At 43.5% G+C, this 16,039-nt stretch overlaps 1 protein-coding gene and 1 long non-coding RNA gene across 2 annotated transcripts in view; one reads left to right on the forward strand and one right to left on the reverse strand.

The window, feature by feature from the left end:
* HDGFL3 (HDGF like 3) overlaps positions 1-15,162 on the forward strand; it is a 38,364-nt gene extending 23,202 nt beyond the window's left edge. Inside the window, exons 3-6 of the mRNA XM_055716859.1 lie at positions 3,268-3,406; positions 4,732-4,890; positions 6,171-6,317; positions 13,791-15,162. Of these exons, the coding sequence (XP_055572834.1) occupies positions 3,268-3,406; positions 4,732-4,890; positions 6,171-6,317; positions 13,791-13,796 (451 nt within the window). The 3' untranslated portion in view covers positions 13,797-15,162. The remainder of the gene's footprint in view (positions 1-3,267; positions 3,407-4,731; positions 4,891-6,170; positions 6,318-13,790) is intronic.
* Positions 3-4,725, reverse strand: LOC129736526 (uncharacterized). Its single transcript, XR_008733262.1, has 3 exons — positions 3,438-4,725; positions 1,257-1,394; positions 3-514 (listed from the first exon to the last, which is right to left on the reverse strand). It is a non-coding gene; the product is annotated as an uncharacterized LOC129736526 (long non-coding RNA).
* Positions 15,163-16,039: the final 877 nt, after the last annotated feature.

Here is a 16,039-nt window from a genome sequence, read left to right on the forward strand (position 1 = left end):
ACATGGTCTTTTCCTTTGAAAACATCTTCTTCCACTGCAGCTAACTTCATCTCCACTGATTTTATTGGAACAAATCCTGACTGAAGCCATTGGGAGCCTAGAGATAGGTCCTATGAGCCCAACTCATTTGTACCAACACGTGAAAGCAGATGGGAACACTGCTGCCTGGATGGTGTGTTATGGGCTAAGCATAAATAACAAGTAGTGCCTGTGTTTCCCGTAAAGAAAAGTGTTGGCACGTATTTATTAAAGAGTCATCTGACGTCAGATGCATGGGCAAAAATTTGTTACTTGGATGTACATGGTAGCAGAGATCAAGCTGCTGTATTCAGACACGTTTGGGTTCCTGTCCTGTGTGAGAAATCACTTGGTAGTTTGTAAAATGAAAGGAAGCAGAGCCCGGAGTCTCACACAGTCCTCACACAGCTTTAAAATAACGTGCGTTCCTGTGAGATCTGTGCTGGGGGCACTGTAGGATGGACTTCTCGGAAGTAATAGAACAGAGTTGGCAGAGCTTATAGGGAAAGAAAGGAATCAGAACAGAAAGAGTAAGTTAGGTCTTACAGTAATTGCTACAAAGTACAGAGCTTCAAAATTATAATGTACGTGTCTCTATTTTAAACTGAGGTAGTTCAAAAAAATAAATCACAGGTTCTATTTTGCATTAAATGTTTACATTTTAAAACTTTTCCTTCCCCACTTGTGGGGAACATGTTTTCTAGCATTCCTAGGAAATAGAAAAAGGAAAAAAATGAAATTCTGATGACATTTTAAATTTAATTTTAGACATTTGAAGCTTTATTAGAAATTCTTGTTTGTTTTTGAATTTTAACATTATTCCAGAACATAATAAACCCTATAGCTAATACGTCACATTTTACTTCAAAAATCTTTAAAGGCAGTTTGTGCTTAATAAAGATCAAAGCAGCCTCTTTAGTTAAAATATTTCTTCCTATTACTTTGATATATTGTGATCTACTATTACTGTCACAAATTAATCTAAAAAGAATTAAGTTCAAGTAAACTTACGATGCTTTAAAATCAGAGCACAAAATATAATTTATTTTTTTTAATGGAAACATTTTTCTCAAGAAACATTTTGAGAAAAAAACCTCTGACCACTTTTATTCTGAATTGAATGAATCCCACACTGCTAACCTCTTTTGGTTTGGGTTTTGTCAGCCCACAATCTGACTGTAGCACCTGAAACAGGAAGAACGTTTGTAGTTACTACCTTAATAATTTAAAAAGCATACCTGCTAAAAATGAACTGTAGATTGCAGCTCCTTAGTTTGATAGCAGAGCAGTGGAAACTGTTATACTCTCCCGGTGGCAACAGATGTATTTCAAACAAGGATGTACACCATTTTTCAGTGTTGACTGTACATAAAAGGCTGTAGAAACATTTCCATACATTACTTTTGTGCAAAATTAAGGTAGCCCGTGGTAAGTTTCATTCAGTTTTCCTTTGTTATTTGTGTTAGAACTGTTTGTATGTATTTTTGGCAACAAGGAGACATCTAGTATTAGCAAAAGCATTCATAAAACAATTTATTCAGATCCCTTGCTCTATTGTAGCCTTTAATATTAACAAGACATTTGTTAGTTTGGAAATCGCTGTTTGGCTTTCAGGTAGAAATGCATTCTTGGCTTTGTAATTATATAATTGAGATACTTCTCAATGAGACGACTGCGTGTGGATACCGTTCTGTCTCCTGCGTAGTTCAAAGGAAGTTCCTTCCCCAGAGACTTGGCATTTGCTGCTGCCTTTAGCCACCCTGGCAAACTTCTTGGCCAGTGGGATCACTTAAGTGAATGAAATTTTGCACGTTTGTAAGTGCTGGGAAGAATCAGGGCACAAATTGGGCATTAATCTGAAGTACTGTTTACAGCAAGGAAGAACTGTGACCCTGTGATTAAGGTATAGGACTGAGACTGGAGAGAATTGGGTTTTCCTCTGTGCTCTTTTATCAGTTTGAGTTTGACCTTGGGCAGATCTCTGTGCCTCAGAAGCCCATCTGCAAAAAAGGGCAACTTCCCAACCTCATGGTGATGTTGCAAGTATAAATGTGTTGTAAATGGTGGAGCTCCATGATCCCATGGTAATGGGTACCATAGAGTTAACGTTAATTGCAAAGATCATCAGGAAAGTAGGACAGTGATTATAGTGAAGGACACTGCGACTTGCTCAGCTCCAGTTGTTGGTGACATAGAATCTTCCACGTGGGAACGAAAGGGGGTTTTTGCCTTCACTGTTTTTAATTTAACTTACCATTAGCCATCCCAGTACTGTGATACAGAGCAAAGTAAACACAATGGATATAGATACCCAATGAAAAAGAACTGATGCTTTCTTCAGTTTTATATAAGAAGTCAGAGTTTTATTGAAAGTAAAAAAAAAAAAAAAAAAAGGGTATGTAGAAAAAGCAGGATAAATCACCACTCTTCTTTTTTTTGTAATTATTTTTTCTGCCTTGTGGTGTCTGTGCCTGAAATTAGTTGGCCCAGTGCATAGCTGACTTATGCAGCAGCAGCAGAGCACAAAATCCCTGCTTTGCTGTGCTGTCTAAAACACAATTTGGCCACAAGCACCATGTGTCTCATTGTTTCCTTGTATTACTCATCTGCCTATATTCACCCATTGTTTCTTGGCTTATATGAAATTATAAGATTTTGGGGAAAGAGCATTTTTATTGTGTTTGCACAAAATCTAGCATGTGAGGGTCTTATTCCAAGAAAGAGGGTCCCAGGCATACCAGCAGTATAGATACTGGTAAATGCCACTGCTTTTTCTGTCCCGCGGTACGAGGGGTAAGTTCTGGCTTGTGGGTTCTAGGCACTCCTTAAATGCTTTAACTTTCTGTATGGTATTTTTAGGCCTTTCTGGATTTGTAACACACAGGACTGGAAGTTTGGTCCCTTGCTATCGCAGGCAATTACGTCATATAATCCCTTTCATAAACTGTTCAAGTGCCAGTTCCCAGCAGTAGTTAATATAACAAATGAGACTTGTTTTAGTTGTTTCTAGAGAGACCCAGCATGATTTTGCAACTTCAGACATAAGGATGGTGAGCCAATGCCATTAAATCAGACTCACAGCAGTAACTCAGTGTTAAATAAATAAATAAACAAGCAAACAAAACTGAGAAAGAAATGATGGAATGAGCAGAAGAATAGGGAAGACATTTGCACTGTTAATGGTTTGGGGTTTTTTTGAAGAGGAGGAATTTAAGTCCTTTTTTGAATGTCACCTTTGTTAAAATGCAGTGCATTCCTGGGGCCCAAAGACCTTTTCCCATATAAAGAATATAAAGATAAGTTTGGGAAGTCGAACAAGCGAAAAGGATTTAATGAAGGCCTGTGGGAAATAGAAAACAACCCTGGAGTAAAGTTTACTGGATATCAGGTAAATTACTTTCACTTCTATTCCTCCTTACCTTTCTTGCTTTCCTCTTTGAAGACTTCTTGTCAATGTAAAAATTGTTGAGTGGTGTGGAAGGTCCTGGGTTTGGTGGAGCTGTGAAGTTTCACAGCTCTTGTAACTGTGTAATGTAAAGACAACTGTGGTCTTGCACTCTGTGACAAATTGAACTTTAATCATACTGCAGAGCCCTTAGCTTTCTGCGATATTCTGGGGTGGTGAAATGGAAAAACCTGCAGCAGATTTAGTTGAATTAAAAATGGAAGGTTTTATTTACTCCAGTATAAACATGAATAATTTCTGACTTCTTCTTTCTGTTGTTTATTTTTATGTCCGGTTCAGTGTATTTTACACAGACCTTAAGGTCACTGCACTTTTGATTTTTACATTGGTAATGTACAACACGTAGGACACCGCTGCCAAAGTTGTGAGGGGTGAGAAGGTGGAGGTTTACGCTGCCGTTACGAGATAGTAGCTGCTGTACAACAGCTCTCCCTGTTGGATGTCCGGAGCAAAAAGTCAGGGAAGCTGGAGGGGGAGAGGAGTAGTTGGTGGGCTGCATAAAGCCAAAGAACTTTTCTCGTTAAAAAAATGTGGTCCTTTGAAGGTAGAAATCACCTCCAAAAGAAGGCAAACACCTATTACATTATTAGCACAAAACCTTACAAACCAGCGATGCGGACCACCTGCAGACAAGCTGCTGCCCCTCTCGGTTCCTGTTTCATATTTTCAGCCCTACAGATGTTTTGCATGCACTTGGGGATTTAAAAAAATCTAGTGAATAGTCTGTGGGAGATGGACTGTCAAAGAGCTCTCAGCCTTCTGGTCAGCGTTTGCTTTTTTCCTAACAAGGAGCTCCTGCCCTGTGAAGGGGTGGGGGGTGTGTGTGTGTGTGTGTAACAGCCATCTTCTCTCCTGAATAGGTCTCTCCTATTGCAGCCGAAGTCTAGAATTTTCCACAGTATTGCCCAGAGTAGAACACGCCAGGTCTGTCCGCTAAGCAGCCCTTAGTTCTCCAGCAAACACATTTTTGTTATCGGATCTTCTGTTTCTGTGTAAACCGTTCAGAACGTGCTATCCCAGAATCTGCGTCTGATAACTGTTTTCAAGTGGTGACTGAGAAAATTGCCTCTGCAGCCCTTTTTCTTGATAATTGCAAGAATAACATGAGCTCTTCCTGACTGTAGAGACTAAAGTGTAAGCTGTTTGTTACCAGTATTCCTATCTTCAATACAGAGCAAAAAATAAGTACTAGGTTTTAGTGATATTTTTGTTGTTTATATATTATTACTGTTATTGTTATTTTAAAGGCAATTCAGCAACAGAGCTCCTCAGAAACTGAAGGAGAAGGAGGAAATACAGCAGATGCCAGCAGTGAGGAGGAAGGTGATCGGGTAGAAGAGGATGGAAAAGGAAAAAGAAAGAATGAAAAAGCAGGCTCAAAACGGAAAAAATCCTACACTTCAAAGGTTGTCTTCAGTTTTTCCATTGTTACCCATATGCATTTATAATTAGTGTCCAGTTTTTGGCAATCTGTTCTTCCTTCTTTAGCGTTTTGAACCCAGTCCCATAACGATGCTGTTGAAACAGGCAAGGGGAAGTGCTCTTGCTTTTGTGGACGGCCTTGGTGAGACAGCAGCTGAAATACTCTGCCCTGTTCTGGTGCCCACACTTTGAGAAGGAGGTGAAAGAATGGGAAGGAGTTGAGAAGGGCTGGAAGGAAAATCCATGCAAAGATGGATTGATAGGTTTGGTCATCTTAGATTCTCCATGAAGAGCGAAAAAAAAGCCTTAGGAGCGTGCCTCCTTAGGAGTACTGTGTCTCAGACTGCCTGGTAATGGCTGTTGAATGTAATCACCTGCGTAGTGACTTTGGGTTCAGCTGTACTTCTCACCCGGGTGAAAGGGAGCAGCGTTATAGTCACTTCCTCCAGTTCTGTGTGTGCCTCCAGGTCTGTACTTGGCTTAAAAAATTGTGGGAAGCGTGGCAGAGTCATGTGCGCTCACATTCGTGTGACTCTTCTCTGTAAGTGAAAACTAAATTAAATGAGAAGAAGCAAGCAAACAATCTGATCCAGGTACAATTTGGGGGAGAGCAGGGATTTCTATGGTTCATCAACTGAACAAAACGTACTAAGTAATTTCACCCCCTTTATGTGTTTTACATTACAAATTCAGGTCTGGTCTACCATCTTCTTTCCAGAAGACTCTGGGCAAACAGAGGATTAGGAAAATGGTGGCTTAATGCCACAATTTATCCTTTTGTACTGTAGAATTGCATAACATAAAGGGAGCAGAAAAGATATATTGGTTCCACATGGCTTTAATGTTAATATATTAAAGCTGACAGCACTAAAAAAAGTATGGAAAGCAGCTCTGCTAATGTTATTCTCATTTTACATCTCTGTGTTTAATCAAAACTTTTGTCAAGCTGGCACCATCTGTTTCATTAACTAACAAAACCTACAGGTGACCCAACACTAATACCCATCTCCTGTTACTGTGTCTGTCTTACAGTCAGTTGTGCTGCCAACCTGTGTCAAACACCCAATTTCGCCTTTTGCTTCACTGATGGCAGTAACTCCAACTGCTTCACCTGAAAAATGCTTCTCACCCCACACATCCTCCCCAGTATTCACCTTGGACAGGGAACCGCATGATCAGACAGCATTCCACATATGTTTCAAAAGTGCCTTTCTGTGACTGAAGCTCAGTTTTTACTTTTTCACTTTGTTGTTGTTCGTTTTAGAAATCCTCCAAGCAGTCACGGAAATCTCCTGGAGATGAAGATGATAAGGACTGCAAAGAGGAAGAAAATAAGAGCAGCTCTGATGCTGGGGACGCAGGCAATGACACAAGAAACACTTCTTCAGATTTGCAGAAAACCAGTGAAGGGGTAATCTTCTGTTAATACCATTCACTTCCCACGCTGTTTGCTACCGGGGGGCTTTGGAGCTCTGGGTGAAAGGCGTTGCATTGCAGTGACCTGTGCATACCCCACGCGATCTTTTTACATTGCGTTTCAGTGCTCAGAATGTGTCTAGAACAGAAACGTGAGACCGGTCCCTGCACTGGTATCAGTTTTGCTCTAGAGAAATGACTGAATGAGAAAAGATGCTATAAGCATTATTTTCATTCCAGCACTTGCATGGATGTCAGCTGAGAGGAACTACTGAAAACCATGAGCTGGAATGATGCAAAATTGATGCGAGAGCAGAATCAGACTGTTTGCATCATGCATTTTGGCTTACTAAACAGGGGGAACCTGCTTATCCTTTCACACTTGTTTAAAATTTGTGCAGTCCCTCTGACTTCTTTGGAGTTCATGAGGGTTCATGTGCACATTACAGACTCGGCACACTGTGGGTTTCAGGGCAGATCCTGCCTTGGGATATGACCTTCCAAGGAGGGAAAGTACCGTCTGCTCCAGAGCAGCTTCATACAGTCTCCTTGTATGTTTGTGTCAGTTGTGTGTTCATATCAATATTATTTTGTTGTGACCACAACGACAGAAAGGAAGGCTGCTGAGCAGGGGAACTAGCACAGAGACTGGTTAATCGTCAGCCACCGTTAACAACCACTTCTATTTCTGAGCCTTTCGAGCAGCACTGGCCTCCCTGCTCCAGCATTTACAGCTCCGGCTCAGAACCAGTTCTCGTGCAGGTTCTGTGCCAAGGCTCTGCCACATGGCCAGCAGCTGGGCTGGGCTGTCACAGGAGCTGCTGAGTGACACGAATCCCCAGGTGTGACAGGAAGCCAGCCAGCACAGGCTCTCATCTGACACTGCCGAGGTGCCTCAGCACCCAGCTGCGTGCTCAGCCTCAACCCTTTCTCACAAAGCACAACCTCTGGGGAGCTGCTGTCGGCTTCTGCTTCAAGACTTCTCCCAGAGCTTCCTCTCCCCTTCTCTCTCTGCCGTGCAGTTTATGTGTTTCGTGGCTCTTCACCTTATAAAGACTTTGATATGTGGCTCATGGGGTCAGGAATGTGCCCTGAGCCTCTGCGTTCACTCTGAACAAGCCGCTGCCTTGAGCCAGAGACTGACACAGGGAGTTGGTATGCCCGGGGGTGCCTTCCCAGCACCTCACCCACAGACTCAGAGGGTCTGGGGCTGATAAGTGTGGTGTGTGTAGCGCACGTGTTGCCCATGTTCTGGCTAGTTAACCCTGTGATGCTTTCATATCTTCAAAGAGGTGTTTGAGTGAGAAGACTGGCCATAAGGTCCATCTGAGGTGGCAAGAAGTTCAGGGGGCCTGCTTTGTTTCCCACGTTTGTAGCAGTGGCAAGGGATATGCCCATGAGCTTCAGGCACGTTCTCCGTGTAAGGACCAAATTCTTTCTGGGTTAGGTCAGTCGCAGACTAAGTGGCAAAAAAGTCCCATAGGGTGTTGGCTGGCTGGCTGGTGACACTCATACAGCTCTTCCTTCTGGGGGTAGAGTCCAGCGTGCTCCAACATCATGGTCCTCTTCAGTGTTCTCAGGGTTGTGGGTATTTTAGCTTTTGTGCTGAAATCTCAACAGTTTGTCCTTCCTGCCAGCACCAGCTCCACAGAAATACAGTCACCACTGCCATACCCATGTGAGGAGCTGGCTCTGCTTCGACCTCTGCAACCCCAGCACTGGGGCTTGACCGCTGTTTAACTAGACTAGATCTTGGAAGCATTATGGGAAAGGCGGAGTTTTAGTAGCATGTACCAAGGAGAGATGGACAGATGGTTTTCAGAGCACTTTGAGATAAAAGCACTGATAAGTTTGGAGAAATTCACATCCTGATCCAGAGATTTCATCTGGATTTGTGCTGCAGAATCAGCGTTTCACATGTAAACCCTCTTCCCCGTTTCCTTTGGGCTGTTGTCGATGGTGCAATTCTCTCCTAGGACCAGGAGGGGACACTGCATGTCCTCGGAGCCAGACTAGGTGTCATTTTAGAAGGTACCATCCCTTGTCAGACACAAGGCACTCGGGGAAAGAGTGATGGGAATTTTTTTCCCAGTTGGAGTTACACAGCCGGTCACACACCGGTTACACAGTGTGCCTGGACTGACCCGCTGGGGTACTGGGCCACGCTCTGCCGGGCATCCAGACCGGGAGTCTGATGGGGGGCAGCGAGCTCCTCCAGCCCACCCGCCTGGGCTTCTCTTCTATGGAAAGGAAGGTCGAAAAAGACCAACACGTGCCGGCAGAGCTGGGATATGGTCCTCTTGTTCATGTGCATGAATTCAGAAGAATGTCTAGGTCTGCTCAAAGGCACCGTTATAGACGAGATTATGGTCTCTTTTGAAATCATTTGGCTTGTGAGAAGAGCATTGGAGCCACAACACGCAGCCTGCTGTGGGCTTCCTCCTCCCCAGCATGCAGCACAGGAGCTGCATAGTCACCGCTTCGCTGTCTTGCCAGGCCAGCAGGCTCAGGGCATCTACCCGGCCATGAGACAGCGCTGAGGGCACTCCACAGCGAGCGCTGGGGTGCAAACCTGCTCCCTCCCCCAAGGTAGGGGGCTGGGGGCTGCCTGAGACTCACACCAGGAAAGTTTGTGCCACAGTAACTTGTAGAAAGGTACCGCGAAGGCAAAGAGACAAGAAAAGCAGGAGTTCAGAGCTCTCATCTCAAATACAGGCTGTTCAGTTGCCCTGGTCTTGCCACTGTGACCAGCTGTTTGAAGGCCCCCGGCAGCAGGGGCTGGGAAGAGCTGGGGCAGGCGGGTGGGCAGGCGGCTGGGGGCTCAGCTGTCCTGCAGGTAGTGCTCCCCACCGGTGTGTCCTGGGGAGCCTCTGCCTCCTGTGCTCTGCACCTTCCAGGGTCTGACCATGCAAGATTGCCTAAAGGACACAAGCAACTTTCCTCATAATGATGCTAATAATAATGAGGTAGCAGTTACGTTCTGTAATGCCTGGACCGCAGGCTGAAGACACATCTACTCTCCAGATCAGAGGGAACCGTACCTTTTATGCACACCCTTACCCTTCACATTACAGGGATCTTCTCAAAGGGTTAACAGCTCAAGTCAAATGATTGCAGGAGTGTCTTCACCTATACTTTTTAATGAAATTTCTAACCTCCAGGTGGTAGCGGAAAGCTTGAAAATGTGAAGTGATGGCTTCCTAAAGACTGAAGCCCAGAGCAAATAAAAGTACTTCCAAAGCTATGATATTTTTTCAGCCAATTTCATACTGTTCAAGGGCTCGACTTGTGATATTTATTTTTTTCATCCCTGGGGTTGACAAAGCTGCTTTCTTTTCTTATCTCCATCCCTTAATTTCTCAACTGTTCTTGAGGACTGCAGGCACTCTCCACAGAAGAGACATTCGCTTCCTCAGACTCAGCCACACTTTATAATCGCATCCTGCCACTACCTGTCCTCAGGCTGCTGTTCTTCGGCTGATTCTTTCCCCAGAAAGATGCAAAACCTGAACCTCAGGGGTTTATTGTCTAATATTAATTAATTAATAACATGACAGCTAAGACAGCCTATCTTGGAGTTTGCTCAAGTCAAAAGTCACAGCACACTGCCCCCCTGCGCCATGACAGTCCTGGGCTGTTAAATACTAAATTGTTTTGGCTTTCTCAAAACACCACGTCAACAGACTATTCCAGTAGAAGGGTATTCATGGCTCTGTGTTGTTTACTTTCTGTAGTCCAAAATTAGCTCATAAATCAGTGAATTCATGGCAGCAGATTTACATTCCACATTTAAATCTCTGGTGACTTGTGTGTTTGGTTCTTGGGTGACATAACTCGGAATCTTTATAACCAAACACCGAAGTCGCGTTTTACTTTTACTCTCCGGCCAGGCGTGTAACGACGCTGGAAAGCTGGCGGTAGTCCCTGCCCTGTTAGAGAGTGTTTGGATGTTAAGGTCAGCACTCAAGAGTATGTGGCAAGTTTTTCTTTTGGTATTATATTGGTTACAGTCCAGACATTGTGTTGGTAAACAAGGCATTCTCTTTGTGTACAGACGCATGTGGTTGCCTTTCAGGAGGTGAATGGTTTTACTGAGTCTTTGAAAAATAATAGATTCGTTGGAAATTAAATACATTATTTTGCTCCTGGTACAGCCCAAATATTAAAGTGGGTTAAAGGACTGTGATCTTTTTACTCACACTGACAATCAGTTACTAACATGGGAGTCAGTGGATCTATTTGTGGAGGCAACTGCTTGCCAGCATGAATAAGGGGATCAAGATCTGGTCCAAAATTACTGCCATCGGATACTATTGCCATTGGGAGAACATATTTAAAATGCCCTGTGTCCAGGACATATTTTTTTGTTGTTATGTTCTTGTGGGGAAGCAACAATTCCAGTTACTGCTGTGAAAGACAAGTGTTAAGGCCAAACTGGCCAGAGAAACACAGGTTCACCGTGGCCTTCTGATGTGGTTTTGACATGTTCGGTTCCTTCACTCTTTCTTTACATCTCAAGAATAACATTGGTTAGGTGGCATAATAGGTTTGGGGGTTTACCAACATTCATTTAGGGCTCTATTCAAGGTAAAAGCATGTATGTGGGCATTTTTCCAGAAAATGAAAACAGAGTATGTATTTTTGTCCGATCTTTTTTTCCTGCAATTTGAGTAAGTTAAAATCTACCCCTCCAAAAAAAGACAGCATTTGCGAAAATATGTTTAACTGTTGCACAGTAAAAAGTTCCATGTAAAAATCAAAATAGTGGCACACACTCTGGTGCAAAGAGGTGTGTTGTCTGCTGCCTTCCTATAGCTCAGGACAACAGCACAACAGCACTGCTCAGTAAGGCAATGGGACATAACTCAGGAGAAACATCGATGTCTGGGTGCAAGTTGAGATTAAAGCAGCCAGTGTAGATGAAATATGCTCTTTGCATCTCTGTGTACATTGAATCCTGTAGCCATTTTGACCCCAAACCAACATGGAATAACGATGATCATATAGAGCAAGTAAATAATTGTCCTTCTGTCCATCCATCAAGAGCTTTTAAAGTACAGAACGGCTGAGTCAGTTGCAGAACAAATTTTCAGTGCCAGAAAAAACAAAGCCATTTGTGGATTTACTTTTATTCCCTGCTTTCTGTGTTCTCTGGCCTTCAATTTTGCCGATGACTGCGATGTTTCACTCCAGTCAGATTGTGTGCTGTTTCTTTTGTGTGCAGTAGCACTGGTCAGTGCGGCACAGGGACCGTATCTTACAGTACAGCTGAGAGACTTGTTCAAACAAAGATGACGAGGGTTGGTCCGTGTCTGAAGGGACGTGAAACCATGGAGACCATGGAAACCGCTCAGCTCTGCCGCATCCTTGTTCAGCGGCTGCTGCCATCCTTGTTCCATGGGTGCTGCGGGGGCCAGCAGCGCTGCCTGGGTGGGGGAAGGTCCCCGCTGGCCCCGGGGCTGCCGGCAGCTGGGGACAAGAGAGCTGCTGGCCTCTGGGGCACCTGGGACTGCTCTGGGGGACAAAGTGTGCAGAGTGGGTACTGGTAAAGGTGAAAATCCTAGTGGATGATGTGCACACCCGGCTCTTTGTTGTCCCTCCTGTGCCACGCTGTGGCCCGATGGATGCGTCTCTGCACAGCCAGTGGGGAGTGGGAGGGTGAATATTCCCAGCGCCCAGGCAAGAATGGCGCCCACCAGTCTCCTGGCCTTAGTCCAGCAGGGAATGGTTGTTAGTAAGTGCAAAGGTTTCACACTCCAAAAGGACAGCTTTCCTGGCTGGATCGGAGAGTGGCACTGTAGGGACCCACCGTTTCACCACCCACGCTGCCCGTCAGCGCTGGGTAGCAGCTGTCAGTCATTATGAACTTCAGCATCAGGCATGTTGTGATCCACTAATCCTTTGTAGTTGTTTCGATGGGTGCCTGCGTGTCCCTCTGAAGGGAAACAGCAGCAAACCCCTGCCAGCCACATCTCCAAAGCACCTGGAAGTATCGTCTCACCGACGTGGAGGAGAGAGGCCGGTGGAAGTGCGGCTGTGGGTGAGCCACGCAGTCACACCTTCTGGGGGAGGCAGGGCTCAGGCAGCGCCTGTCAGCCGTCCTTACAGGCATGAGCATTTTATAATTACCCCTTGTCAAGTGTCGGCCGTCAGGATGTACCAAGACCTCCCACACGGAATGTGCAGGTTTCCATTACTCACTTTGTAAAGCCCTTGTCGTGGGGGAGAACCACCACGCTGGACAAACGCAGCCCGTAGCTCAGAGGTGCAGTGGCCAGGCTGGCACCCCAGGCCGCTCCGCAGGCACTCGTATGCTCTTGTCCTCGGGGACAGGGAAGCACAGTCTGCTGTAGCCGTGGCATCGCACACAGCAGGTATGATGGGCCAGAGCGGGAGAGAGCTCAGGCAGCAAACTCCTAGTGCAGGGATGTTAAAATAAGCCATCTTTTCGTATTCTCTTCTGGGTCTTGTGTAAAGTGAGAATTCCATCATCCTCAGTGGATTTAACCTGTACACCACCACCACCACCACCACCACTCAATGTTGATTTTTTTCTTGGATGATCACACCAAATACAGTACTGATTCCTTCACACTGCTTGTGTGTCGTGTTTCTTTCCGTCCGTGGGGGTGTGGGTGGACAAGCTTTCACACTCTGAATTCTTTACGAAGGAGCAGGGGTGCCTCGCTCAGGGTTCGGTAGTCATGTAGCACTGCATGTCGTCGTGTTGCTGGACAAAAGTAGCGTGTCCTTGTGCCTGTAGGTGAGATTTGCTGTTTCTGTTTAATATGAAGAAACTGCGTTGGAGACACTTGGCATGATCACGTGAGGACAGTCTGATCCTGTTCACCCTAATACCAGTGGGAGCAAGAGCTGACCTTGACTCAGCCACGAAGTGGGAGTTTCTTCCTTTTCTGTCATCACCTTACAGTGAACTCTGAGCCAAACTGTTTCCTTTTCACAAGCAAAATCAGATATGTTAGCTATGAGAACTGTTTGTCCTTCTTTGGGCTTGCTAAGTGTTTGCGTGTTGGAAGAGCAGGGCGTTCTCGCCGCAAGGCGTCCAGGAGCACAGCAGTGCCGGAGCTTTTGCGTGAAGCCTGTCAGCGATGTAGTGTAGTGGAAAATTGCAAAATTTGGTTGCGTGAAATATGCTATAAGTGATTCATAATTAAGTGATTGGGGAAAAGAAAAAACCAACCCACACACGTGACTGGAGCTGCTTATTTGAATAAAGCCCTAAATGTTTACTTCTAAAATATGTTCTTTAGTATTTTATAGGGGTATGTTTAGTTGATGTAACATAAGTCGTTTTCTCTAGAAAAAAATTTGTTCGAACAGACCAGGCGGTTACTTGTACCTGTGACTTTGAAGTGTGGGAATAAGGCATTAATTATATCAAGTTTGTTACAACATGCTTTTTCTTACATTAAATGTGATTATTTTTTTTCCTCTCTCTCTCTTTCAGACTTAACCAACATAATGACTGCTGAATATTAAGGGAAAATACAAGAAGGTTACATGTTTGGTTGTCTAATATTCTTGGATTTGATATGAGTCACCACATCTGTTCATTACTATCATCAACAGCATCCCAGTTTGTATGCACATTATTCACATTCCTATCTGTTGTGTTTGCAGAAATGACATTTTACCCTTTTTTCTAAGGGTTACTTTTTGATTTTCATATTATTTGGTTGCATGAAGTTGCCCTTTACCAGTGGCTGAGGTTTATGAAGATATCGCATACTTGAACATGATTTAGATTCCTTTTCTAGATAGAAAAGGTGTAACTCCAAATTATATCATTCTAAATCAGCAATTTTTAAGAACAAGTAAATCTTAGAAATGAGTCCCCTCCATACAATACTACAATATCTTCCACGTACAAACATGATTTTAGATTTCCCTATATCCATACTTTGATTTTTGATCAGTTTACAACACAAAAGAAAAATTCTTCTTCAGTTGAGATCACCACCAAGTTCAATAATGTAATAAAATACCTTTCCTTATTAGAAGTACCTAGCTAGTTATACTCTTAATACTTCTCAAAATCATGATGTAATGTACACTATCTGACTTAGTTCCTATATGTGAAGTTAGTGAAAGTCTTTTTGTGTTTCTTTAGATTAATACAAGGATTTTTTCCAATGCCAACTCAATTTGAAATCATTCATTTGGATGCTTTCCATTTTTAAGCTTACTGTGATATAGAACCCTATGGGAAACCAAAAGAAAACATCAATTTTAAATAATGAAAGGCTTAAAAAAGGATGCTGTCATTCTGGCTTTTTTTTTTCCTTTTGGAAATAGAACTAGACTAGTAAGTAAGCATTCCAAATCCATTATTCTGTGTACATTATTGTTGCTATTGTGATAATAGAGATTTTTATTTATTTTTATGCCAGCTTTTATTGTGAAAACATATTTAGTCTGGTTTTACCAATCCTTGTTATGCTTGTCCTTGGAACATCTTTTGCGTATTCAAGGTTTGTAGTTGATGAGTTTACTGTAAAAAACTAAAAAAAAACCACAACAAAAAAAACAACAAAAAAAACCAAAACAAAAAGAAACAAAAAAATGTATTGTTTTTACAGAATAAATTTATTGGAATGTGTATTGGGAGTAAGGTTTGAGGTTGTAAGCAACTAAGTTAGCGTCATATTTGGCTTCATACGTGTAATAATGTGAGGTATTAATGTAAGTCAAGTATTAAAGCAAAACATTCTGTTAACATGAGTTGACCATAATAGATACAAGTGCAGGTGAGATCTTTATTTTTTCTGTACTTTGCCTTTTCTGGATAACAGGAGGTTATTAAATTCACCTTGAATGTATTCACAGTTTCTTTAAAAACATTAGAAGTAACATCGGAGGCTCAAATGGTTGTGAGCCAGCATGTCCTATTGCAGCCCCACAGCTCTGGGCTTGTTTTCTTGGGAAGATGTACTGGGATGGAGCTATCCCGAATTCTAGCGTACACAGAAGGAGCCCACACCAGGGAGGCTGGGTGCTGGAGGAAGCTATCCCTAAATTCCTTGTCGCCAAGAAACATTAATGAGATGCCTTGTGGTGAGTTTGGACCTGCCCCCTTGGCTGGAGGTGTAAACCCATGGGTTCTCTCCTGAGCACTGCTGTGAGCTGCACCTCAGTGTTCAGTGGGAACGTTAAAGCATCAGTTTCTTGCTGCTCTGCTGGTGCAGGGTGCAACACACATGCGCATGAGCTGATGCTTTCTTGTTACTGATGAGGTTTAAAAAGAAAATTAAAATTCTCTAAATCAAAATGCCCGAAAGTCAAGATCCCAAAATAACGTCTTTCCAGTTACAATGGATCAGCCAATTCCATCTGTGAGAAAGGTGCAAAGTGCACCGCTTTTAATATAAATACACATAGAAGGCATAGAAATAGCTGCCATTGCAAACAGAAACATAAATTACACAAACCAAGGTAACTGTATTTGCTGCTACTTGTTTATGACCCAGCAGCATTAGCAAAAGTAGCTGCGAAGAATGTGGCCCAAACCCCCTCCTCTCCAAAAATGCATGCTACGGTGTAAGGCGCCGCTGCTCACGGCAACGAGCCCTCCGTGCCCAGCTCAGGAGTGCTACTAAGCACGTGCTTAACTTCAAGCAGATGAGCAGTCCTTGCGGAAGTGAATCCTTAAAGGAATTAACAAAACTATGACTTGCTGATCATATATGGAGTTGATTG

Source organism: Falco cherrug, chromosome 7, assembly GCF_023634085.1.
Source record: "Falco cherrug isolate bFalChe1 chromosome 7, bFalChe1.pri, whole genome shotgun sequence".
NCBI lineage: Eukaryota > Metazoa > Chordata > Aves > Falconiformes > Falconidae > Falco > Falco cherrug.